Raw genomic sequence first — 27989 nt, forward strand, 5'->3', positions numbered from 1 at the left:
ACTGTAAACATCTTCTCTGGTGTACATAAATATATATATATATATTACTGTGAATAATCTGTAACATATAAAAATCCATTTTTATCTAGCTAAATATTTTTTTCTGCAGAATCTGTGTATTGCCACCTAAATACACTCTAAGTATCCTCCTCTTTATCTGTCTTTGAAGACAAAATGAAGAACATTTTAATGTAAGATGCTAGAAGCATAGTTATTTGGAGCAGGCAGCAGTGAGTGCGATAGGATTACTGAGTAACTATTTTCCCCTCATACCCTGTAAGAGGGAGAGGAAAAGGAGAAAACAGAAACAGTTTAACTCACCAAAAATCAAACCACTGCACTGCCCTCTTAGCCACTGTGTGTTTTGCGATGTAAGACTGAAGATTACATCAGTACAATAAAGGGTCCCTGCTCTCTCTACAATCATAAACCGTACACTATTGGGAAAAAAAAAAAAAAAAAAAAAAAAAAAAAAAAAAAAAAAAAAAAAAAAAAAAAAAAAAAAAAAAAAAAAAAAAAAAAAAAAAAAAAAAAAAAAAAAAAAAAAAAAAAAAAAAAAAAAAAAAAAAGCGTGTCAAAAACTCCACAGCTTTACCCCAGCATCAGAGCCAGCACAAGTCAGAACAGGTAGAGACGTGCAGAGAATGAAGAGGGAGAGGGAAGGGTTAAAGACATTATCGCAGCCATTAGAGGAAAAAGTTGAAGCAATGCAAGCACGGTAGACTTCTCTTTCCCCCCCCCCTCCCCCCTCCTTTCTTTCCCCTACTCCTCTCTTCCCAAGCTGGATCAGTGTGTAGGGAGGGCAGTCATCACGACATCCTGAGCAGCAAGAGCTGACGTTGGACGAAGCTGCCAGGTAGCTGAAAAAAAGGCGCAGAAGGCAGCTGATACCCACTTTTCAACGGTTTGTGTTTTTTTAGTCTGAGTCTGGACTTCAAGCAACACAGCGCCTGAGACAGCTCATCTGAACCACACTGTATTGCAATACTCGCTCTTCTCAAGGAAAAAGACTCCACCGAGTAGCAGAATGCTGCCAGTGTCGCAGCCGGGGCTACAATACAGAGCCTTTTTGTAACATTACAAATTTCTTTCTGTTCATATATTTAGAGATACGTACATACACTCATACATCAGTTCTTTCTTTTTTGAGGGCATCTTTGGCTTTTTTTTACCCTGATGTGACTTCTTCATCTTGGAATGATGGGGATCTTTCTAGCTTATGTTGGATTCATTTTCTTTTCAGTTATGTATATTCAACAAGGACTTTCTACCCAAGGTAAGATCCCTTATTGTCAAATATGCGTGTGTGGTTTTCTATGCTAAAACAGACTGAGAACCAGAATCTGGAAGAAGGCGGGGGGGGGGGGGGGGGGGGGGGGGGGGGGGGGGGTGAAGGGGAGGGGGAAGAGAAAAGAAAGGAAGAAAGATGAAAGAAGGAAAACAATCAAAATGGATAAGAGATGAGGACAAGAAGAATTAGGTTTACATTTAGTTCAAAAAATTGTCTGTAAAAAGGAAAAGAAGTGAGAAGTTTCCCTAAAGTAGAAATATAACAGGCTTCCTTACTTGACTGCAGGCACCTTGCCTGTTAAAGGGGTTTTGGGGAATGGACATGCATGTCTTTGCGTTCTGCCTGTTTGTATATAGGCATGTATGCGTACAAGAAACACCTCCCCGTGCATGCATAATTATTGCATTTAGACCAAGTCCTGGATGGCTAAATCTACTGCTTCCCTTAAGATGTTGCGGTCTCCTTTCATGCTGTGTTCCCTTTCCTCTCTTTCCTGCAACCCTCAGTCAGACCTTCATTTCGATTCTGTGACTGTGTATTTCTACCATTCCCCCCACAACACCACCATCAAAAATGGGAGAAAAAGACAAAATCGACTTCTTTGAATACCTCCCCCCACCCCCGCCGCCTTCCTCCCTCCCTCTCCGCCGAAAGGCGCGCCTTGCATTTCAAGCAGCCCCGGCGCTGCAGGAGCCGGTTGTTCGGGACCCCGAGGCTGCGGCGACGCTGTCAGCACCATGGACAGATCGCTCCGGGCCGCCCCCTTCGCCCGCTGCCCGCTGACTCGCCCGGTGCCTCCTCCCCGTGCCCCCTCCTACCGCCCCCCGCCAGCCGTCCCCTGCTCCCTGCCCGCCGTTCCCTGCCGGCAGCTCCCCGCTGGCTTTGCGCTTGGTGGTGCAACTGGGGGAGGATGCCGTCTGTCTCCCCCTCCGTGTGTCCCCGCACCGCTCACGCGCACTGACCAGGAGGGGGACAGAACGGAAAAACAAACATGAAGAAAATAAAACCAAACCCAAAACAAACTTCCTAGCCCCGGACTCGCATAATGCACAGTCCATTTGGCAGCTTAACTCGGTGACCAGCAATTGCTCACTGGTGGGGAGGGGGGTCGGAAAAGGGGACACCGTGAAATATGAAGGTAGTAGCTTTGAAAGTATGTGTTGCCAGGCACAAATAAAAGGGGAAGGAGAAGTAACACTGGTTACCAAATTATCCCACCAATTCCAGGTTGGCTAGGAAGACTGGATAGAGAGGAAGAGGGGAGGAGACAACGAGCAATATTTCCTTCGCATTACATCTCCTTCACATCATAATATGCTCTAGTCAATCTGTTAGCAATGAACAACAGAAAGCGACATTGCAGTGTCTTTCCGAATTTCCTCTTCTTGAAACACAGCATTTATTTATTACATTGTTTGTCTGTAGTCCCCCTCACTTGACTATCATGACTCATTATGTTGCACAATTTTAAAGTGAGTTATAGAAAAGGATGAGAAGGAAGTAAAAACTGAGGCTTAAACAATTATTGATGCCCCGGACTACATCTATCAGGATTAGCTTTTAAACCTAGCAGAAATGGGCAGATTCTGTTTGTTAAAAGGCTGAGATGCAAATGTGAAGGTTAGTTATAGAAAGTGTCTGCTAAGACTGAGAAAGAGAAGATGAATTGATTTTTGGTTTGTTTACTCTTGCAAGTAGAGGTTCTCAGAAACATTAACTAATTCAGACAAAGCATTTTAAATGGACATTTGATGACTGATTATAATATGCACCTCAGAAGAGTGTTCAGAGGTGCCTCTGCCAATAGCTGCTTCAGCTGGCTGCAGGAGATTTAACAATTTACAGGTCTCCAGATCAGCCCTCCAAAATACAATAAATCAGTCTGAATTTTTTTTTTCTCTCCTAAATTGGTCTTGCACAAAATCTCCCAGTGAATCTGGTGAAATACTGCATTCTGCCCAAGGGTATTCGGACCTAATTATGTGAAACTTCACTAGCCTATGGGTGCAAGCAGGGGGGTCTATAGCATTTTCCCTTAGCAGAACTGAGAGTGTAAAGAGGATGGATTTGTGCAAAAGGGAGTAAAACCATATCTAGGTGTGAGACAAACCAGGGAAGATAATGTGTGGGAAACTGGAAAAAAAAAAAAAATGGAGAAAGAGGAAAATAAACAGAGAAATTTAAAAAGGGGGGAGAAAAACAATAAAAAAAAGGCAACACAAAATAAACAATCAGTAGGTGGAAAGAGATCCCAACATATTATGCATTTGTTTTGCAGCAAAATTCACGGAGTTTCCCCGAAATGTCACAGCCACAGAAGGGCAGAACGTAGAAATGTCTTGTGCTTTCCAAAGTGGCTCCACTTCGGTGTACCTCGAAATCCAGTGGTGGTTTCTGCGGGCAGCTGAGGACCAAGAGGCTGGAGCTGAGGTGACAGGCACTCAGGTACTAATCCTCTGCCACAGATTCCTCAAACCACCTGGAGAATGCCACAGAAGAGGTGGAGAGGAAAGGGGGTAAGGGAAGGAAAGATAGGGAGAGCAGAGGGAAGGACCAGAGAGAGGTTCTGTATCTCTCCAGGGACTTAGTTTTGACCATGAAATAACAGTGCAGGAACCTGCAGACAAAAATGTCCACCTCTAGGGATGGTGCCTTTGGTGCCTGTCACTCCCGGAATGCAGCCAGGGATGCTCACAAAACCAGGCAGATTTTTCAAAGTCTAATTTTTTTATTCTTTCCCCCTCCGTTTTTTGTTTGTTTGTTTGTCTGTTTGTTTGGGGTTTTTTTTGGTTCCTCTCTTAGATTTTCCCTTTGGAAAGCAGCTGTTCAAAGACTGCTCCTTGTGGGAATTTTTTATTTCCCGAGTGGCAAGATCCTACACATGCCCTCTAATTTACAGCTAGCACAGTCGAGTTGGCAGCCGTATGCAGCTGCCACAGGAGGGCACACGCTTGGCGGGGATGGGGAAAGCAGGAGGGAACAAACGCCCCAGAAGAAGTAAAAACACAACTACACAGTTTCATCCTTCCGAGCGGGACAGGAGGGGCCATGTCCACTTAACACTGTCATCTGGGGACGCTCTTCCCCGCCTTCTCTGCCCGCTCCGCACGGGTCTCGGCGTTCAGCTGCCCCGAAAAGACGCCGACGCCAGGGGGGCGGGAGGGCGGTCCGCGGGGCAGCTCCCCTCTCCCATACATCCCGGCTGTCCCGGCCGTCCCCGCTGTCCCAGGCTGTCCCCGGCGCGGCCCGCAGGTGGCAGGCGCGGCGCGCCGCTCCATGGTCTCCGCGGGTGGGTTGGGATCGGGGCGCTGAGCGGGGTGCGGAGCGGGGCGGGGGCCGGCGACCCACGGCGGCGCTCCTTTCCCTGCAGGTGGAGCTCCTGCCCGAGCGGGACCTGGACAGCGACGGCACGAAGATCAGCGTAAGTGTCGCCGCAGGGTGCGGGCAGCCCCCCGCACCGCCGGCCGGGGGTCCCTTCCCCAGTCAGAGCCCATCCCTCGGAGGGCCGAGTCTGTTCCTGCCCCGCGTCTCCTCCCCATCCGCACCGCAGGCTACAGGAAGCTGGCAGTCCGCAGCTCAACGGTTGGACTCGATGATCTTTCCAACCTAAATAATTGATTCTGTGATGCGATGTGATTCTTCCTTGCCGGCACAGACAAGGTGCCAGGACATCCCTGCCCCATGCGGCCCCCCACACCCCTGGGCATGGAGGCATTGGCCAGCATGGCACAGGCAGTAGACCACTGACGGACTCTGTGAAGCACTGCACCCATCCTTCCTTGTACCTCTTGTTTTCATTTACCCTGGGCAACTGCTAAGTCTGCCTTAGCACTCCAAAGCTGGTTCTAAGGCTTAAATTTGTCTGTGAAGCTCCACTTCCCTTTAGTGGGGTGTGAAGCTGCTTAAATGAGTGCTTTCCCAGGGCCATGCCCTTTGGCAGAAAGAAAACTCAGAAAGACTTTGGTCTCCCTCTTGGGAGTATTTTCCACTCTTGGCCCCTGAGACTCTGTTTTAAGAAAGTAAGATTTTGACACCAGAGTTACCAATCTGCTGTTTGGAGATTAAACCAGAATATTGTCTCAACAGAATTATGACCAGCGTTGCTCCAGCCGTTGTCCAGGGAAAGGATCTCTTCCTCATCAGACCCAGGTCCTGAGACAGGCATAGCCAGAGAGCTGTTTCTGACATCAGAATAGCTCAGACCCTCCTCCCTCAGCATCCCAAGAAGTGTATAGTGGTGGGGTCATGGTGTGGTGCTCACTGCAGTGGAAAGACACAGATATTTAGCAGACGCTGCAGCATGAGTATTCTCTATGAACCCAGAGGGGTTTTCCCTCTCTCCAGCAAAATCCCTTTGGAAGTGCCTTTTAACTGCAGCCAAGGCTGTAAGTACCAGCAAAACTTAAAACAGCAGTAAATAGAGGTGAATAATTTCTGTTAAATCTTTTACTCTGCTGCTTTTGTTGGCTACAAATAACTAAACAATTAATTAGATCAGGTCAAAGTACAGCAAGGTATAGCTGAAGGACATTTGTAAATGAGAACTGAGATACACTATGTTCAAAACAATGCTTATTCTAGCCATATTTACATTTCTTATGATACTTCTCACCATACACTATAAACAATCTGTGTCATAGACCGTATCTTCAGTTATGTTTGTAGACTATCTTACAAATGAGGTCCACATGTGGTCTTTGGATACTCTTCCACTAAACACGGGGCTAGCAGACAATTCATTTCTTATCAATACTGTCTCCTTTAAAATCTCTGAAGTAACAAATCTCTTTCATAATGTATGATAATAATTCATGATGAGGTATTTATGGTGTTTCTATAAGCTTGCATAAAACCTTTATTTTACATTTGTAATAAAAAGAAACTCAGTGTTTCATAAATGTCTAAATCCACTTTTTACAAATGTATCTGTTTTTTAATTTTTTTTCTGAAGACATACTACGTCTCCATTAGTATTACTGTAAATTATCATCATGAAGAGAAGAAAAAGCTTTTAAGTGCATTTAGTAACTCTTTAAAGAAATGCTAAAATACACTGAATGTTTGCTGAAATACACCTCTTTATCAGTTTTAAATGATAATCAGGGACAAACTGAAAACATGCATACGTGCTGCCAGCAACAATTTCTAAATTTCAAATGCAAAAGCCAAAAAACTATTTTTCACCAGTGCTATGCAACACTGTTAATGTTGTGGCTATTGTATGGAAGCAAATGAAGGCAAAATATGACCTATGCTTCCTCTTTCTATTCATATGAAACTTCTACCCAGAGAGGTGGTGGACTCACCATCCCTGGAGGTTTTTAAGCAGAGATTGGATGTGGCCCTTAGTGCCATGATATAGTAATTGGAGTTGGATCAGGGGTTGGACTTGATGATCTTGGAGGTCTTTTCCAACCCAATCTATTCTATGATTCTATGATTCTATGATTCTTTAACCCTTTTGCTGAACATGAACTGTTCAGTAGAGACATATTATTATTGAATATGGTTTAAATAACTGTCCAGCTCTTTCTGTGCTGAGTATCACATTATTAATGTGATCACATAATTAATATCACATACATTATGCTTGTAAGTGTGCAATCCATACTTTCAACTCAGTTTGCCAAGTATAAATTCAGAGCTGGGTACAACACAACAGGCTGTAAAGTCCATCCAGCACCTTAAAGCAATAACCACAAGTATTGCTCCTCAATTTATCAAGCAGGCAGAATAGGTGCTTTGCCAACACTGGCGACTGTAGTTTGCCAAGCTATCAGAAACAATGTGTTCTACAATCACCAATAACATGTGCCTAGCTTCAGTCTAACAGTTCTTCACTTTTGTGAACTACCATGTATTCGTCATCCTGATGTTTCCTTATTACCTGTTCCTGATGACACAAACCAATCTTTACATCCATGTTTATGTAATAGTGAAAGGAAATCAGGTTCAGAAGTTCTTCAAAGCTGGTTTTAGATCCCACTGAACATGTTTTATCTGGCTTCTGGTGGGGAAACAATTCAGATAGAGATTAAGAGAAAAATAATGAAATATAAATTCTCTAAAGTGATGAATATAAAGGAAGGAACCTGTGTTAACTTGTCCCAATGCATCTTAATACCTATCACATATTTCTGAATGTATAATTTACTCACGTGTTTTAATTATCTGAAACAAAGATATGTTATGTTGCCTTCAAATGTTAAAACCAATTAAGAGTAAAACAGGAGTCTTTTTTTAGCTGCCAATAATCGATTTTGAATATGTATTGATATATAACTCCTAATAAGTACATAGTTATATAAACAAGACAAAAGGGTCTACCTGACACAAGATGTCTTATCATTAACAGACAAAAAATACCAAGGCTTTGCATACACTTCGAGGAGACAAACTGAATGTCAAATATACAGTTTCATTGTATTGAAGAGTAAAAACTAATCTAATAAATAGTTATTAACATAGTTTAAATCTTGTCAAACATTTCCAGCAAAATTGTTAATCCACTAGTTCAAAAGCTGAATTATTCAATCAAGCCAGCTAACTGGAAAGGTTTAACCGATGAAGTGCACAGATACTAGGTTTACATAAGAAAGCTCATTAAGGATGTTCATGATTTTAAGCAATTAATTGAAATGAGCATGGTAGTTTGGGTTGTTTGTCTGAGGCTAATTATATTTCAGAGCAAACCATCTAAGCAGATTTGTAAAGAAAATGTCAGGCATCCTCATAGACACAATTAGCCATACTTATCCTTGATGTAACCTCCCTGCAGAAAGCACAATCACACCATTGATTAATTTGGCACTGTGTCAGTAGAGTCAGTAGAGTTTGGAGAGAAAGAAAAATTCCTGACAACATATTTGTTTCTTTGTTTTCTTTTCCTGGCAAATTTGCAGACAGTGAAAGTACAAGGGAATGACATCTCCCACAAGCTGCAGATTTCAAAAGTGAGGAAAAAGGATGAAGGCTTGTACGAGTGCAGGGTAACCGATGCCAACTATGGAGACCTTCAGGAATACAAGGCCCAGGCATTTCTCAAAGTCAATGCTAACAGCCACTCTCGGCGAATGCAAGCCTTTGAGGCATCCCCGATGTGGTTGCAAGACATGAAACCTCGTAAAAACATCTCAGCAGCTGTCCCAAGTAGCATCCACAATTCTGCCAATCAGCGTGTGCGTGCCACCTCCAGCCCCGAAGCAGCAGCCAAAATCCCCAAACAGAGTCCACAATCAGGTATGGTAAAGCATTTTGAGCTTTCATTTGATTGCTAACCGGCATGCAAAAGGAGGCTAAATCAACAAGGTAACCAGGAAATTGTGACTAGGAAGAGTGTGGTGCTCAGTTGTTCCTCCTTCTTTCTGGCTCCATTCTTCTCGATATATCCTTACTTCCTAAAATCTGAAGAATGAATTTCTGAGCAGAAGAAGCAAAAAAACCTTAAACTTCTGTATGTGGATTTTTTCTCTACTGGTTTTACCCACCTAGGGCTAACTCTCAAATCAAAGATTAGCTTTCCCTGTAGTGTGTGTGGAGAGAGAGGGTCATGTCAGTGAATGACTCATTTCATTTTAAGATGGCTGTGCATGATAAATTAAATAAAACAGTCATCCAGATGTGTTTCTTCCTAAGTTATTTTGCACCAGTCACCTATTTTTTATATCTCCAACATTTGGTGAAATTAATTTACTTTTAGTATCAATCCTATTTTCATAAGGAACTTGACTTCTAAATCTAAGCAAACCTTAGACACAGCAAATAGTTTCTCTGTTGTGTAGGATTTAGGAAGACTATGGGTTTGTCAGAAGATGTGTTTTTGTTGTCTTCAAGTGCTTGACCTTTGGCTCTGAATCAAGGTTAAAATGGCAATGCTCCCATTGTCTGTCATGTAGAAATTAACACACTACACGTTTTATTTGGGGGATTTTGTTCAGCACTGTATAAATAACCTATAATCAATATCAGTCTGCATTTTCTACATTGATACAGTTATGCAAAGGTTTATGAATATACAGGAGTTGCAGCACTATATGATGGCAATATAGAGATGGACAGGATAAAAAATTGAGACATTGAAAATGATCAGATATCCTCTGGAAAACAAACTGTGTAAGTTGAAGGGTTTGTGGGTTGGTTCTATTTACGCTGAGGGCCCAATGTAAGGCAGGAAATCACAATCTACCTTAAAATATATAATGGAACGTAACCTAATTAGCTCTGATACATCATTTTTCTGCTAGTGTGTTATTAAATCAAAAACTGTGAATGCAATAAATTTCATAGCACATCTGCTGTGAAATCACTTTCATCTTACAGGCATACTATTAGAAAAACTTTTTTATAAGGAAAATACATTTCATTACAAATTGGAACAATATAATTATTCATATGAAAATTGTTATTGCTCCTAGAAGAGCTGGTGTATGTGCTACCACTGTTTTATCTCTGTACAGTTTTTAAACTTGTTTAAAAGTTATATTCAGTTCTCTTTCCCTGAAATTGAGCCACTTTCATTATTTAACTCTTCCAAAAAACAGTTTAGCTGTTAAAAGAAAACAAATATTTCAGTTTATATTAAATAATCATTCTACCATTGCTTTGCTTTCAGACAAATTTATATACTGCTTGTTTTCCATTGGACTCATACATTTCAAAGCAGCAGACTTCTCCATAAACTGAAAACTCTGATTTCTATTCAGTTCTATGTGAAATTAATTAAAAGAATTGGAGGTTTGTGAAATAAACAGGAGGTTTATTGGAGGTTTATGAAATAAATTGGAGGTTTATGAAATAACAACAGGCTACACTGAATTGCAGCCAAAGTGTGCAAAGAAACAGCTAATCCACTAAATCATTTTGGATATATAATTGAATCTATAGTATTGTTTACATCTTTAGTCCAAGTGATATCTTGACTGATTGCAGGACATTGGCAATTTGAGAGCTAATAGATTAGTACATGGAAAGGTCCCTGTAAAAAGGAAAAAACAATATAGAAAACTAATCTCTTCTTTTTCACTTGAGCAAAGATTACTGCAGATCAAGTGCAGACAATCACAATCATAAATAATTTAAAAATTAAACCAATAAAAATATAATTTACTTTATAAATTATTTTTTTATGAAAAAGCACAGGCAAACTCTGCATTCATCAGAGGTGTGGTTTATCTCCTAAAGAAATAGATTGTACCAAAAATCACTGTTAAGCTTAATTTCAATTAATTAGTCACTTGCTACACTAATTGTTGGTGATATTTTTTATGAACATCAGTTTAACTCATGAGAACCAAGAATTACTTTCTTTTACTTGAGAAAATCTTGGCCTCACTTTTCCAGCTATGGTGAGATTTGGATTTTCACTCCATTTTACAGTCATTCTTCACTAACAGAAATACCCATGGGAACACAAGGCAGTGAGAGGGTCTAGCTCTATGTAACTTTGAGGAGCAATTTCAGCTGAGGAAAGGGAGATGTCAGTTGTGAGACCTCAGAAAGGCAAAAAGGAGTTGTCATAGACATTATTAGTCTTCTTTTCATGATGCACAATTAACACAATCTCCTTATTTAATCAAATGAGAAACTCTTCCCTTCTTCATCATCATGCTAACTATATATATACATGCATAAGACTGCTGTGTGATTACATTGTATGTAAGCAACGTATCCATCCAGCCTAGAACACACAAACATGTTTGAGTACAAATGTATCATTATTAACTACATGTTTTGAAGGATATACAGGTTGATTATGATGTGTTTATTAATGTTGAGTAATAACACTTGGAGAGAAAAGTATTAGTAAAAATAGGCAATTGTATCAAATATTCTCCAGCACCAGGGAGCTGGTGCATAGTTATTGGCAAGCAAAAGATTTTACTGTCATGCTCACAGATTATTGTAAAATACATTTATAGCAGTGGGATACATGACACTCTGAAATTATTGGGAATTCTGTATTCAGCCATTTCTGAAGAGCTCAGCTACTAATATATGAAAAATTTACTCTGACTATATTTTTGTCCCCAAAATTTATTTTTTGAAAGGTAGATAGCACTCTACTTGACTTATTCTATCCTGAAGCACACTGCAGAATTTCATTTATTTCTTAACAATAGATGTTTAATATGTAGCTGTAGAAAAGCAGTTTACAGTCACCACCATTTTAAAACATCAGCATTTTCCAACTGAATAGATATTTCTGCTATTCTTCTTTATGCAAAAGTAAGAATATCTGTGATAATTTGAGGGAGCTAAATAGCTGGGGCTGACAAATTAAAGTGGCATGAGGTCCATTCAGTATTTTGCACTGCTCTAAAAAACACTATGCCAATGTAAAAAAAAAATATAGTTATTATTGTTATTGTAATGCAGATTCAGTATAGGATGAAATAGCTAATGAGAACAGATACTCACACAGACAGTCTTCATATAATATACTAAAAAGTTCTCAATAACTACCTCGAAGTCAAAAAAGGAAAGCAAAAGTCAAAGCTAACACACCTTGACCCTTTCATTTCATAATTACGGACCGCAGCAAATGAAGTAACATATCACAGCTTAACAGGAATCTGAGTAATTTGACAGGCTAATCTGCATATATCCAGAAAATGTCCTATGTAGGTGGTGACAGACTTTTTTTTCCTGTATAACTCATAACAACCTATCTCAATCCAAAGGCAAAAGCACAGAGTTATGACAAATCCTTGTAACTCTAAACAATGCTGCAATTAAATGGGGTCCAAGAGCTAAAATTAATTTAGGTGAAAGGAAGCTAAATAATCTCCAAGCTGCACAAAATGTCACTGTTTCATGGATACAAATCTAGACAAACTTTGCTGCCTGCATTCAAGTGACTCGACATTTATGGCAACAAAAAGGGCTGAAGAATTTTTGTGCTGGGAATGTGTATATCGGCCAAACTCTTCCTGTTCTGCCAATGCTCTGTTAAAGCACCCAAAGCCATTAGTTGCTTTTCAGATTCAAGAAGATCAGTCTCAGAGATCTCAAAAGGGAACAACTACAAATGAAGAAGTGACAATAAGGCTCATTTTCTGACTGCTTACATAACAAATTCAGCTATTAACCTAACTACATGCCGAAACTTCCTGTGATGATAGCAGAATTGCTGTGAGTGACTTGAAAAGGAAATCAAAGGAGAAGGTTGTCATTACCTAAGACAGAATGGTCTGGATTCTTGGCATCATAAATCACACTGAGAAGCTGATCCTCAGGCACGAATGCAGAAAAAGAGGATTAAAACATGTTTCGTATGTCTGTTGATACTCATAAACTGATGACATGCCTTTCTGTCTCCATTATTATCTACAGAATCTAGGAATCTTTTATTATAAATCTCTTTTAAGCAAAAAATGTATGTCCAATTTGGAATCTTCTGGGATATAAACCAACTTCTGTGTTGTTTTTTTTCTTATTGATTTATATTTCATCTCCTCTTAAAGCAAAGGAACAAAATGTCTGCTCTAGCCTCCACCAAGGTGACAGCCAACACTACTGTTTTCTTCACGTAGAAAGTCTTTGGCTTTCACAGTTACTCTTTTAGAAACTGTGAGTATCCATAAGGTTCAGAGGCACCAACAATTACTGGGATTGTGGCACAGCAAAAAGTCAAGTCTCTGTTTTCTTAAGACTTGATTAAAGCAAAAGCCAAGTGACAGTTTTGTAGTTATTCAGCTGTTCTCAGAAATTCATGCAAGAAGATGATGCAATAACTATCCCATTTCAAACCTGTATACACTGTAATCTCTTCTTCTACTTGAAATTTACGCTTTGATTCCCTCTTCCTGAAAAGAAGCTACTCCACCCTTTTTAGCTTGTCTGAAATAATGGAATAAATTCAAACCATATTAATTGATGTAGCCTTAATAAATAGTTAGCTGTTGACCTTGGAACTGTAAGTATCTTTTTGAGAAGTGCTAATCTTCTCCAAATAACTTAGTTGGCAATTTTTTCGGGCCAGATCTTCCAATATAGAATAAACTCACTAATGCCTTTCTTTCAAAAACCCCACATCTTGATTTCTTATCTTTCCATACTTACTGATCAAACAAAATGCGTACAAATACTTTAATTCCCATTCCTAGTGCTTAGTTCATCTAAACCCAGTAACAAACAAACTCTTCTCAGTTTATCTGCAGTTGTGACTCCTGTCATAAGCAAAATGGTATCTACTTTTTGTAACCATCCCTCATTGCCACTGCCAATCACAAATACTACACTACTATCAATTGTTATTCCTTTTATAAAAATACAGGTTCAGGAACTAAGGAAAGAAATCACTCACCAACCAATATGTGTTCATTTTTCTTGCTCTACAAGTTTGAACAGCTGATCAATCTCATATGCCCATACCAGACTGAGTACTTGGGTATACTTAGTTATATATGTAGCCTTTGTGAAATCTGAGATATTATTTTCAACCTTAGTTATGCCCATAATTAAGCAATAATAACAAATCACAAGAGAAAATAGGTCTTTGAGATTTCTTGAGATAATAATGGAATTTATCATTAAATATATGACAGCTCCACTGTATTTCTGTTAAAGTGATGGTGTTTGGATGCTGCACTTTTGTGTCCTATGATTCCAATCAATAAACAGTGAGAACAGACACAGAGGAAACTAAATGTACAAAATCTAAGAAACTAATTTTGTCTTTTCTTCATCTACAACGTAATTTGTAAATGCACATGTATACTGAGATCTTTCCTATTCTTTTAGTAACATTACCAGTGTGTTTCACTGTCCGTCATTGCTGCATGTGCACTTAATCCCAACTCTTCCTTCTTTTAGCTGTGTAAAAATGAACCTTTCAGACTAACCTCACCTTTAGAGCAAACATTCATATACAAAGATTTGATAGGAGACCCCCACAGGAGTTCTCTAAGTAGCAGAATCACAGTAATTCTTCTCTACATGCCTGATATAACTTTATTTGGTAAATAACCATTAGGAAGATTGCCCACACATGCAGTAAACAAAGAGAAGAAAATAAGGGAAGATGAGAGGAAATGGGGCAGGGGGAGAAGCTGTGTATGATTTGTTTGTCAGTTCCCTCAAATTGCTTTTCATTGCTTCACAATAGACAGCTTGCATTGGGTCATCAGAGATTGCAGCATATGTGACAGGGCCTGCTCTTGAAATAACTGATGGGATTTCCTTGCTTCAGAACACAACCCATTTGTTACTTGACAGATATACAGCAAAGCAGAGGATATTTTCACTTCAGATGAGAAACAGGAAGTTTCCCATCTATGGCATCCTACTTCATTATGAAAATCCTTTCCATCACATACAATGAAAATGAATGGGTGCAATTGTCTGCTGTCTGGAAGGGATGCAAATCTGCTGAAGTTTAAAAGACATCATTCATCTACAATAGCAAAAAATTTGGCTCAATGAAGATGAAGATGAATTATCTTCTACTTACAGAGTCAATTATAAGAAAAATCTAAGCTTTGCCCAGCATGTATCACCTGAAGATGTTTAGTACAGTGAAAGTTTCTGGGAATAGAATGAAGGAGAGGTAAACATCTGAAAACTGTTGTTTTCATCTTATTCAGATTCAGGGGGAAAGGTCATTCTTCGTGGTAGGTTTTGTTGCTTCAGGGTTTTTTTGTGTTTTTTCTTCAACTTTGATTAAGCTTTTTCTAGTGCTTCTCTTTGCAACCTTAAATCAGACTAGAAAGAAAGCTCAACACTTTCAATATTTTCTTCTTCTCTGGACAGGGAGTTTACATTTGATTAATTCAAAAGCTGCAAATATATTCCAGACACATTACTGTCTTTACAGCTACAATAATAATCAATTAATTCTTCTTTGTTGATGACAAAGCTGGATGACATTTGAAGAGCAACTAATGATGTTTCTGTCAGCCTTGAGAAGACTCTGCTCCAAACTTTACATTTTACCCTATCATAAGGAAGTTGCAATCATAGTATTTGGCAGAGCAACTTGCTATCCTGTCTGTTCGTGGGTCAGATCCACCTCACTGAAGTTTGTTCCCTTGTCTACTGTCAAATGCTACTGTCATGGAACAAAGCTGCTGCAAGTTAGGTGCACAGCCACATTTGCAATGCTTCAAACATTAAGTCTCTGTGTTCATCAGCCAACAGAAATAAAAAGAGGAAATCTGAATGCTAGTTCTGCTACCAGTCCCGTTTCTACTGCTATTATTATCTCAGCTGTTGTTGTTGCCTGTGATACTGACTGCGAATTTTGGCCATCAAATCACAGAGACAGAGCTATAAGGATTATAAAAGAGACTTTGAATATCGATGAATAATATTATGATTGATTCCGCATCTCAGAACTGTAACGAGAAAAGCTGAAAAAATCTGAAATAAAAGCAGAAAAATTCAATAATCAAGAATGTGAATAAGAGAGAATTAATATAGTATTTGGCACAAATACTTCAGCTTCATTCTCACAATACACCATTTTCAAACTGGTGTACTGTGATTGTAGGCATGATACTCTTTTTTTTTTTATAATTTTACTTGTAACACAGTAATAGCAAGGGTGAAGGTTTTGGATTTGTGAACAATGATTTAGCTCTTAAAATTTAAACTGTTGCCATCCCAAATACTTGTGTTGCTCCAATCAGAAGTTATTGCCCCAAATCTGGATGGCAGAAGGAAACGAGTGTCTGCTCCTCAGCTTTCACAGTTCACAGTGTCAAGCGTCTGTATTGTCATAAATGCATAATTTATAAGCCTCAATGACAGCTGATAAACTAAAACACAGAGCTGTTAAATTGAGATAAATGAAGAGATGGCATGGGGTTTGTTTGTATCACTCCTACTACTGGGGTTTTAATTTCCATAAGAGGGGGAGTCAGAGAGATGGAGGCATTGTCATCCTAAACTGCTCCAGCTAAACCCATTAAGAGCTTGTGAGTCACAGCTCTTAGACAGAGGTACCTTCTGTTAGTCAGAGCCATTGTTCTAATCTCTATAACAACTGCATTATCCACCAGGCAAACAAAGGATCAAAGGAATGGTCCCTGCCTCAAAACACTTACCATCTAGGAATCAGACAGAAGAAACCAGACTCAGCCAGTGTGAGTTTAGCTGAGTTCCATTAAAATAGCTCTTATATAAATGATATAAATAAAAGGAGATCAGTTTGATTGTATGTCAAATAGGAGCCTAAGTGTCAGGTGTGAAAAATGAGAAAAGGGATTGAATATCACATATTGAAATATTTACAAAAGATTAGATTTTTCCCTCCATCTGTGTTATAATAACCCTCTTAATATTATTTTTTTGTGACCGTGCTGTTGAAGCTGACAGAGTAATATTAAGTATCACCCACATAAATTTTCTTTCCAATAGATGAAAGAATTAACAGGGTGCAAAAAACAAAGAAGCAAAAAGACAAGTCCAATTTTAGTTTTCTTCAAATAAAAGTCTTGTTTTTGTTGTCTCTTTCAGAAATGGCTCCATTAACAGTTTAATTACTAAGTGGCATATATGAAATATACACATGTATATATACATCACTAAAATGCTGAGCAATTTGTGTTAGAGTCATATTTAGTTACAACAGCAGAAACCAGTTGCTGAAAGAGTCAATTAAATAGTTTTTGTTAACAGCCTAAATTCGACTTTCCTTCAGGATAGGGCATAACTACATGCAAGTATAGGATGAAGATAGGTTACCACAGAACAGTCAGAAAAAATGACATTTCCTCTAGAATCAGCCATTTCATACAGATGAATACAAATGCACCAGTTATTATTTTTTCTGTCACACATAAAAAAAATGTTAAGACATATTTTGTCCATGGTTTTCAGGGACAGGATGAGAGAGAAAGGTGCCTAGTGCTGATAAGAGCAGTCAAAAAGCATGCTGCCAGTTGTTCTGAAACAATACCAGTCATCCAATTTGGGGCTTGCATTTGCTTGAGCTTGCACCCCTCCCCCTCAGCTTTGAACTTGTTGCAATGGGCGCTGCATACTGCACTGCTTTTCAGTTTTGTTTAAATAGCTAACTCTGGTATTTCACAAACTATTTGCCAACACCTCTTTTAGTGACCTTTTCTCCAAAAAGTACTCTCTCACTGATACAGCTGAAGTCAATGCATTACTTATACAGGTAAAGAGATCTGAAAGCTTTGCAAGCTAAAAATACCAACTAAAGGAAGGAAAAAATTAGAATATGTGCTACAAATGGCTGATACTTGGACATTTCTGACTGAGAGTCCCAGGTAGGCAGAATCTCACTGTCCTAAGAAAGTCAGGCAGGGAAATTTGAGTATCAAGGTTAAAAAACTTCCATATTATAGTAAAAAATTAATGATGGAAGTACTCGTAGTTTTACATACCCTGAACAGTTCAGAGACATCAAGAGCTCACTATGTCTTTGACTCATCGAGTGAAATTTAAAGAAGTTGAGCACATGCACAAAAATGTTTCTGGCTGCTAGAAGGAAATATAGACTTCTAAATCTGAAAGCTGTGTCCCTTAGCTTCAAAAATCATTCTGACTTTGACACACCTTAGCCCACATATCACCTGCACAGACAATTCAACTACACTTCATTTCACCAAATAGGAATCTAACTACTTGCTATGTTACTACTCTAAATTCTTTTAAGAGAATATCATATGAAAATGCTCAGGAAATAAAAATTTCAGAAGCTGAATTTCAGTTGGACAATCTGCCCAGATACCTAGACACACTTTCAGACCACAACAGCCTGAAAAAGTTTCCAAAGAAGCATAAGCATTTGAACAAAACTTAGGATAACTACTACAGAAATGAATGACACTCATGAAGCCAGTACAACTGCATCAGGATTTCCTAATCATATGTAAAGTATTATTTAGTACTGAAGTACTTATGAACAAAATTTAAACTAAACTATGTATGAAAACAGAAGGAAATGCACTGATAAGAATGGAAGTTGTGCATTACAGGATAAAGGACATAACAGAGACTAAAAATTACACTAGAAATGGATTAAGTCAAATACACTATCCAGTTCATCTTTCTGAAAAACTATGTTCAAACTCAGCAGTTATTTTTGGCTGTTTTTATCAGAACAGTATGAAAATCTATACATGTTGATGAACTTTCCATTTGAGTTATACATTTAGGAATCTCTTCCCTCATTCCTGTCTGTTCAAGGTGAAAGGATGACAGAGTTGAATCATTTTGATGATCTCGTTTTCATCTTTGAGAATGACATTAGAGATTCTTTTATCTTATTCATAGTGCATGATTGCCCAATTAGGAAGCCTGGTTCTACTCATGAGGTAAAGAAAGAGGTACAAACAAGAACATTTTTTTAAGAATTAATAAGAGAATGATGACTCTCAGGTATGTTTCAATAGAAGGACAAGAATGTTGAGATTTAGTTGTTTCTGTAGGGACTGATGTAGAAAGTGGTCTGAATGTAAAATCCCATATTTGTTCACACCAATATACACTTAATTCTACTTCTGTCCATCTTGGCATTGTGAATTGCAAAAGTCATTCAAAGTTCCATTCTTCTATCTTTTTTTTCTCCTTTCATACTGCTATGGCTTGTTCTGAACCACTGTCTGAAGCCAAGTATCATTTTCCTAGATGCTACCTATATTTGAAGTCCCTTCAGGTTTTTTATTCTCCCAAGTATTACCATCTCAAGTTTGCATTAGAATCTGACTTCAGGTATAACCGGCAGGAATTTAAAGGTTGTGGCCTGCCTTAGCACAGAAAGAGCTTCAGGATTTATTGTGGCTCAAGTTTCTGTCAGCATTCTCCCTCTATTTGGGACTGGAAAGTTGTCACTTTTTTTGCTCCATGACAAGATTGAACACATCTGTTCATCTGGGCACCTTACCTAGAGAAAGCTAAGGATTAACCCTTCATCCAGAATCCCATCCCTCTTCCTTATCTGCTCTTCTGGGCATCACTGAGAGATAAGGAACAGACATCAGATGGACTGCACTACACAATGAATACAAAATCTGAGTAGACTTCAGGGAAATTCTAGACGTAACCTATTCTAAACTTCAATCAATTTGGAAGCAACTTCTTCCAAAATACAAAAAAACCCACTAAAAACCCCACAAAAGAACTAAACCAATAAACGAACTAACCAACCAAAAGAAACAAACAAACACAAAACAAATAAAAACACAACAAAACCAAACACAAAACCAAACACAAAACACAAGAAACCAAAACCAAACAAAATCAAACACAATAAAACAAAAACAAACAAAACCCTCGAAACAAACAAACAAAAAAAGACATTCAGAACTTTTTCCCTCTGATGTGTAAGACAAATTCATTTGCTCACAACAGCAATTCACACTAGTTTAAGCTGATTACTTTACAGTCAATGGATAAAGATGGAGGGAAATCCTAATCAAAAGGATCTGCATTGAATATGATACTTACTGCTCATCTTTTGTCATTCAGTTCCTCCAAATCAAACACAGATGACTGAGCCTTAAAACACCCATGAGAAGTCACTCCTTTGAAGAGGAAGAGCACTATATATATCTTAGCAGTATAAGAGAGATATATACAACTATGATTTATGCAGTTCAGAGGAACAAGAATTATAGCAATTGATAGGCCAGAAAAAATCTATTTATTAAAAACCTGTGTGAGACATATTCAAATAAAACTTCAAATAAAATCAACCATACTTGGTTTTATTTATCTTTATATATATAATACTGCAAATGTCCTAAAAGAAATCTTATAGTTCAGTTAAATTAAAGTAAAATTAAGGCAGGTATCTCATGAACTTGTACTTACTTTACATGAATATAACCAAAATTATGATTTCATGTGTTTTCAACTGGGGCTGACAAGAAGATTATTCAAAATTCAACACTATAAAGCAAAACTAATTGTTATAAAACAGCAGACCAGGCACTTAAAGATGGAAAACATCAGCACAAATTCCTGAAAAATAAAACTTCCAAGGTTTCTACACCTCTGTGATTTCAGAAATCAGTAATACAGCAAAATTAACTCATACTCAGCACAGTCCCATATATATGTTGGGATATTTTGATATAATCTAATACATACTGAGAATCTAGGATGGACTTTTGTGTGACTGGCTGTATTCTTCTTGCACTGGTCAGCACAAAACCTGGACACTGCTCAAGCACTGATCAGTGGGTTACTATTAAAGGAAACTCAAGGATACCCCAAGTAAACTTATATGTTTAATAAAATAGTAAAGAAGCGCTGTTGAATTTGCAGATTTCTTCTGTTATTTATATGAGAATACTCTATTCATTGTATGCACAACTGTAAGAGGCTCAGACAGGTACTGAGGCTCAGAATGAAGGAGGCTATTACATCCCAAATCTTAGAAAGCGCAGATGGAAACTGTTTGAGACCCAGGGTGGTTAACTGTGCAAGTTACTCCTACAAATAGGAGATGCGAAAATTGTAATGCCCGAGGCAGCTGCTTAGTTTACAGTTCAAGTGTTTCATCCAGTTGTGAGAAAATAAACGGGCAAAACTATTTAACCAGTATTTGCTTTTCTCTGCTTGTCTCCTAAAATCCCACGTATCTTTACACAAATTTTACCTGATCAATATCTTAGTGAAAGCCAGGGACTGTAGTAATTCAGGCATGGAATGAGTAACTACCTTTTTTGATCAGTTAGGGTTTACTAGAATTTATAACTTCTGATGGCTTTATTTTATACTTAGACGCTCTAAAACCGATTTCATTAAGAGAACAAAATTGATGTTTACCTGTGTGGTTCCTACACTGTGAGCTGTGAAGTACGGTTCAGCATTTCTGACAGAGATGTTTTTATTATTTTGAACATTAAGGTCACAACCATTTATCACAATTTTTTTTCTCTGTACTCATAACATTTAAGAAAACCATGAATTTCAATAAAACACAGTTTCAAACACCATAATAGCATGAACTACTCTTTCATGCTGTTGCACAAACCTTATCTCATAATCACATGCCTTTGGCAGTATGGCATTTGTTTACAGGGGAAAGCTAAGTATTTCATGGACATTTGCTCTTTCAGATGGGTGTTAGTAGCAGGAAATAAAAGATAAATAATAGGTATTTAAATTTCACAGGAAGAATTTAACTGGATCCCAGTGGCTGATAGGTGAAACTCTGAAAATGTTTGATGTACACATCAAGTAGAGTTTAATTAATAATGTAGAAATAAAATAGGCATACTTTATACTATGCTACTGCTTCTGAGTTACTGGTTTTGAGGGTTACATAATTGCAGTCCAGTTTTACCCAGTGTTGTTGACCTGCAATAAAATTTCTTTTAGCTGTCCTTATGTTATTAGAAAATAATGCTTGAAATGGAGAGGTAATGAATAATCAATTTATCAAATCCACAACCAGATAGACAGGTTTAATTTGTATTACTATACTTGCAGTTCCAATGATTCAAGTCTTAGTCAGAACAGTACACTTAAACCACATCTGCATGAAAAGTCTGTATCTGGATACTCTGAATTTTCAAGATATTTTAATTTTCAAGATATTTTAATTTGGATTTTGATGTGTACCTTACCTCTGACATAAGTCTAAAATGGTGGTACTGAGTCTCTGATTTAAGTGCCCCATGACTTTCAGATTTGAAGTCAAAATGGAAATTTCTGAATATTTTTGTTCACTTTTTTGAAGAGGAAAAAATAAAAAATAAAATATGAGCAAATATGACAGAACAGAAAAAGAAAAAAAAGTCTAAAAAAGCTGCTTTTACTTCCACTATGTCCTTATTCTTCATTGACAACTTTCACTCTTCCAAAAGCTAAAGAAATACTTGGGTTCATGAAAAAAAAAAAACAATTCTTTTTCACATCTCTGGGGAAAAAAAAGAAACCTGAGTATACTTAAACTTCAATTTTATTCCATAAAGCATCACTGAAAAGGTGAGATCACACCTTGTAGTTGTATATGTCACTATATGTTACAATTTTATTATAAACTGGGTTAGACAACACCTTGGAAATTATTAAACCAGTTTAGGATATACTAACTGGTTCCCAAAACCTTGCAGAGGACAGTTTTTTCCAAAAAACTTAATAACCTCTTTCTTCACATTGAAGCTGAAATTGTTTTAGTTATATTTTCCCTAAATTTTTCTCAGAATTGTTCAGAATTGCCTTAGCTTGCATTCACTGCATGTACTCTAACCTAAACCCCTTGCAAGATGAAGAAAAACAGACTTGCTATTTAGAGAAGAACATGCATGTAGCACAATTGGAGGGAGGCCATGATTTATGCAGAAACTGAACATTACAAATTAAAGGGTTATCACAGGGTTTTATTATATATTACCCCCTAATTTGGGGATTTACAGATTATCATATTGAAAAGAGAAAAAAACCATCAAAAATCAAAGAGCCTTTTTCCTGAAAATACTTTTTCCTGTGAAATATTTTAAGTCAAACTTATTTTATATAATACTGTTTCTTGTCCACATATTACAGCTTTCAAATTCTCAAATTGCAACACCATTAATTGTTAAAAAAGCTCTTTTAAAAAATACCCTTGAGATTCTTCTGAGGTGCATTATACATATTTTGTGCAAAGGAAATGTATCTCCAAAGACCTCTTTAGGGTGGTCTTAAGCCATGTATTTCCCTAATTCAATCAAAAAACCCCTCATTTCAATGGAATAAAACAAATGAAAATTGAATACATCAGGAAATGATCTAAGTAAGTTCTGCTAACCTCACTAGGGAAAGAAAAGCCTTTATAAAAATCTGTCAAATTACAAATTTTACACATTATATAAAAGAGAGAACAAATCCATGCTGCAATGAAACCAAAACTGACCTCAACCCTGGAGTTCAATTTTGTAAATACTACCTATGTGAGAACAACCCCTAGAAAGAAGTTACTGCCAATTTGCTTGTATGTTTGCTTGTTCCTAATACAGAGCAAGTGTTTTGAGAAGCCCAGAAAAGTAATGCAGTGTACTTGAATATTGCTCAAGTAATAATGCAGGTAGCATTATTAGATGGGCAAGAGAAAGGTAGGCTTCCCAATCCTGTCTTCTTTCAGTAGGAACTAAGTTCAGAGTTCCCTTGGACTTCTTTGAAAAATCTCAGTAATGTCTTTAGGCATATTTTCATTTTAAAGCTAATATTCATTTACAGATTCAGTTCACACACAGATAATTGAAATATCACGGTTAGAAATATCACCTTAGAAGGTTTTGTGTATGTGACAGAGGACTAAAAGTGTTTTATGGCAACCACTATGTATGCAACATCTCACACAATGTATTTACTGAAGTAAACAGTGTTCATCTAAAATCTGGAATTTAGTTTAATCTCTATTTTTGAAAGGGAAAAGTTTACTAAAGGTAAGAACAGAAATACCTTTTACTACACTTATAAGCAAAGTTAGCAGATAGAAAGAAACTGTGTTATTGATAAAAATCTGCAAACTTTAAAAATTGAAGACTTTCCTGTCCTTTTGCTTTCATTGTGTATATTCTTGATGAGGAGACAAATGTGCTTTTTGGGGTTGCAGTGAAATCCATCATCCTGTTTAATAATAAAATAGCTTATACATGATCAATAGATTTTTTTAAATAATTATTTATTATAAATCCATCATAATCATGGACTGCTTATAACACCATTATTACTTTGTTGTAGAACTGATACCTGTAACTATCAATAACATTAATACTTTTCAAATATACAACTCAGATATAAAATCTATTGATCATGCATTAACCTATTATAATTGAAACTTCTGTTTATAGCACCAAACTAAATTTATAGTTTTCACCTAAAGTAATATATTTCTAATTTGGAATGTGATTCTATATGATATAAGGAGTTATCAAGCACTGAGACTTGGTATATAAGACATCTAAATATTTACATTCTTGGTGTGCAAACATTTCAGTTTGATTAGTCTAGCCCTAAGTGGTTTTTTCGTGCTAGCATGTTTAAATATAAAGTCATGTGTTTAGAAATAATTATATGTACCATTGTTTTCATAGCTTTATTTAAAAAAATTCAAAACCTCTGGGAAAATATAGGTTCTCAAAAAAAAAAATTCAAACATTTTGGCAATCTGTTTCCCCCTTTTAAATATTAGCACAGCCATTTGCTGGGTCTCCTCCAGTTTACAAAAAAAAAAAAAAGGTCTTTAGCTACTTCATAATTTTGTTGTTAGCAGTCAGTGATGTGATGCTGGAAATGATTTTGTAAAGAACACTCTGAGATGGAAGGTGTTTGTGTTTGTTCCTCTTAATATATGTTTTCACTGGGTAACATTGTTTAAAAAGACAGATGAGAAAAAAAAACAAAGCAAAAAAAAAAACCTCCCTGGGACTGAAATACTTTGTATGTGTTGTTATTTGCAGTGCATGCCAAGACATTCATGGGCACCAGAGCCAACCTGGCAAGCTAATTAAATATATAAATGTATATTTTTAAAACAGCCTTATAAGGAGCATTGGAAATCTGCAAGATGAGCGAATATCTTATAACTTCTTCCGCAGGTGCGAGGATAGCTACAAGCCATGGACTTTCTGTCCTGCTTCTTGTTTGTGGCTTTGTGAAGGGTGCTTTGCTTTAATCTAAAAGTGCTGACTTTTTCCAATATCACTTTCTCTTCTTAAAGCAAAGAGCAAATCGCCTGTAAAATCCACGGAGCGGACAGCAAAGTTGACCCTAACCTCCAACCACCACTCTGCACCCAATGTACTCTAAATCTCTACACAAGGAGCACCTTCTTCAGGAAGTACAAACAAAATTACTAAATAAATAAAATAAAATAAAATAAATATTATAAAAAAAGAAGAGGATACCACATGTTTTCTTGATATATCTTATTTTCTTTGGCGTATCACTGATATTTTATTTGAAGAGAACTGGTGTGATGTAATCAAACGTTTTGTAACAGCAAGACCTAGTTTCCTTTTCTTTCGGCAAGGAGAAGCCTCATCCTTGACTTCTCAGGGGTTGGCCTGCGAGTCATCAGTATTACAGAATTAACCATGGATGACATTTGGTTTCCTACACTGAAAGAACCGTTAAAGCCTGGAAGCAAAAAGAGGCCAAATAATGAAACAAACCCTAGTGATTTAACATCGACCCAAATAAAATACACAAAAACTTTATCAAAAAGCCTTTTTTTTTCCTTTTTATTTTTCTTTTTTTTTTTTTTTTTTGGCATGAGAAATAGAGAGGAGAAAATTAATTCTACAAAGCAGCTCAGCAGAGTAGAGGATGTTGTTTCTGGAAAACAAATGAGGGTATTTTTCTTTTGAGGTGCTTTGTTTTTCCTTTTTTTTTTTTTTTTCTCTTGTAATATATTATTATTCTTCCCCTGCAAGGTTTTTTCCTGTCTTTTTGTTTGCTTCTTGTTTAATGGTGGCAATTCCAGACTTAGGCCAACCCCTGATGATTGTGTGGAGGTTTATATATACACATCTTTTTTTGTGTGTGTGTGCGTTCTATATTTCAGTGTGTTTTCTCTAATTTTGCAACTCCTGTATATGCAAAACTAACTTAAATTCTGTAAATTGCTTACAGTCTGTGTGATATAACTTCAGAGTAGACATACTTTGGTCCTCATGCAAGCCAGTTTTTGATATTATCTATATGTCGTGCCACCAAGAGACATTTTTGTTTCTTTTTTTTTGACAAAACATCACTTTTACTTTGTAATTCAGTAATGTGTGGATTTTGTAATACATATCTTCACTTTGACTGGTTTGACTCCCTTCAGCCCTCTGTTTACTCTGTAAATGCACATTAAAATTTGTTATGGTCTCTAGACAATTAATTATTTTAGTTTGTTGTGTTGGAGTTCAGATGCTGAAAGCTCTTTTGACTTGTGATGTTTATAGAAGATGAAGTGATTTGATCACTAGAGACTGTAAAATGCAGGTTTGCAGTCAAGTACTGCATGTAAAGGAACGTTAGAAACAGAAAACAGACAAATAAACCAGAACATATTAAAGAAGGTTCTTTTGGTAAAGAGTTATAGGAAAGTGAATTTATTACACTGATAAACTATATTTGCATCACAGTTCCTTCTACATGGCCAAAGAAGCATCTTTCTTTGCTTTTTCAGGAAGTGGATTTTCATTACTCATTGATATTCTTAATTAAAACACTTTTTGTCTGTGAAATGAACATGAGAATTTTGCTGTTGAATGATGTAATATGCGTTACATGAATTACATTCATTAATTCAGGAAGGAAAAATTGCTACCATTTGCAGCTGCAATCAGGAAGGTTTTTTTCTTGTTCCCGTCTTTCCACTGATGCTGAAAAATTCACACCCTTTCATTTATCAGTGCAGACAATCACATATACCACATGCTTATTATGATCTATTTACAGCAGCATTTAGTAGCTGCAGTGTGGTCAGATGTGTGATTTCTCCTCATTTTGTAAGTAATGTAGAAGGAAGTAAAAAAACCATGTTTAATATCTCACCAGTCTGTGGTCAACAAGCCTAACATTTTATCTCAAAACTCTCGTAAGTCTGAAGTCTTCCTCCATTACTTTCAGAGAGCAAATACAAATTAGGGGCATAGAATGAATGCTTTGGAACACCGATGGTTTAGAAGAAGATAACATATTTGTGCTGATCTAATTTCCCATACATTCTGTACTATAAGTTTGATTGGGAATAGTCAGTCTTTCTTTGATTTTAGACTAAACAGTCATAAAGAGAGAAGACATTTGGTCTAATACAGAAAAATCAGGAATAACTGTCGGAGAAAAAGGGAAAAATTTCTTCTATATTAACATAAAATTTATGACCCACTTGGAATGTTGTGTATTGAAAAGGTATTGCTTCAAAGTAATAACAGCCTACTGATAAAAAGATTAAAACCAGTCCCCATTTAAATGTTCTGAATCAAAACCGATATTGTGGGTCAGAAAGGATGTAAAGGAAAGAGTCAAAAGTCAGATCTTTTTGAAGTCTCACTTTCTGAACACACGTATGGAACCAAACTTTCAGAACTCTAGAGAGAAATCTATATTTTCGCCACAAAATGGATATCTATGACTGGATAATATGAGAACCTCCTGCCTGGAGTTGGGAAACTTCAGTTTCCATTGGTCTTAAATGGAACCAAATGCTTAATGTCACATATTTTTTGTTGGTTTACTGTATCCATATAACTTGTATGAATATTCCATGTATGCATAGTCATATAAACTTCCCACAGTGACATATGGCATTTTACAGAGCACTTTAGCCTCACGATGTTAAAGTTGTTACTATGTTAAACTGATATTGTGTTTTGCTTTTTGTTGTTAGCTGCTTGGATATAAATCATCATGTACTAGGAATTCAGATTAAAGAACCAGATGAAATTAAAAGCAGAATTATAGACCACTTGGCCTAGTGTGATGCAAGTCAGGAGACATTACCAAAGAAAGTGCCATATTGTGATCTGCTATTGTTCAATGGTGTCAGCAAAAAAAGGCCAAAAGAAATCTGTAGGACTTTTGAAAAACCTTTAAAACTTGCATGAGATGCTAAGGGAATACAATAATTGTCCTCTTTTCTTCCTCTGCAGGATAACACACTCAAATTCTTCAGATGAGGCTGATCCAGCCTTTCTGGTTGTAGATCTAGAGTACAGTTTTAGAGTTTCTGCCAATCTGTGTAGATGCAACAGCAGCATATCCTAACAGGAGAACGTATAGCATTTTTAAACTCCACGCTGTG

At 37.1% G+C, this 27989-nt stretch overlaps 1 protein-coding gene across 4 annotated transcripts; it reads left to right on the plus strand.

The window, feature by feature from the left end:
* Positions 1–636: 636 nt before the first annotated feature.
* Positions 637–27653, plus strand: VSTM2A (V-set and transmembrane domain containing 2A). 4 transcript variants are annotated; one of them, XM_027891266.1, is made up of 5 exons: positions 639–1276; positions 3570–3736; positions 4662–4712; positions 8194–8530; positions 24655–24786. In XM_027891266.1, exons 1-5 carry the CDS (start codon positions 1198–1200, stop codon positions 24699–24701), a joined length of 681 nt encoding a protein of 226 aa, XP_027747067.1. In that variant the 5' UTR covers positions 639–1197; the 3' UTR covers positions 24702–24786. The 4 variants fall into 4 exon arrangements, with proteins under 4 accessions (XP_027747068.1, XP_027747067.1, XP_027747066.1 ...); XM_027891265.1 differs by lacking the exon at positions 24655–24786 and adding an exon at positions 24793–27653 and having other exon boundaries at positions 640–1276; XM_027891264.1 differs by lacking the exon at positions 24655–24786 and adding an exon at positions 24915–27653 and having other exon boundaries at positions 646–1276.
* The last annotated feature ends 336 nt before the right edge of the window (positions 27654–27989 follow it).

The sequence above is a fragment of the Empidonax traillii genome, unplaced genomic scaffold (genome assembly GCF_003031625.1).
Source record: "Empidonax traillii isolate 1590-97213 ecotype Southwest subspecies unplaced genomic scaffold, ASM303162v1 scaffold314:size1482489, whole genome shotgun sequence".
In the NCBI taxonomy this organism is placed as follows: domain Eukaryota; kingdom Metazoa; phylum Chordata; class Aves; order Passeriformes; family Tyrannidae; genus Empidonax; species Empidonax traillii.

Bases quoted from the DNA above. Each gene is read 5' to 3' on its own strand.
- VSTM2A (XM_027891264.1), top strand. From the start codon at position 1,198: ATGATGGGGATCTTTCTAGCTTATGTTGGATTCATTTTCTTTTCAGTT. The intron at 3,737-4,661 runs GTACTAATCCTC...CTTTCCCTGCAG, and splicing joins CTGAGGTGACAGGCACTCAG to GTGGAGCTCCTGCCCGAGCG. The intron at 8,531-24,914 runs GTATGGTAAAGC...CTCTTCTTAAAG, and splicing joins CAAACAGAGTCCACAATCAG to CAAAGAGCAAATCGCCTGTA.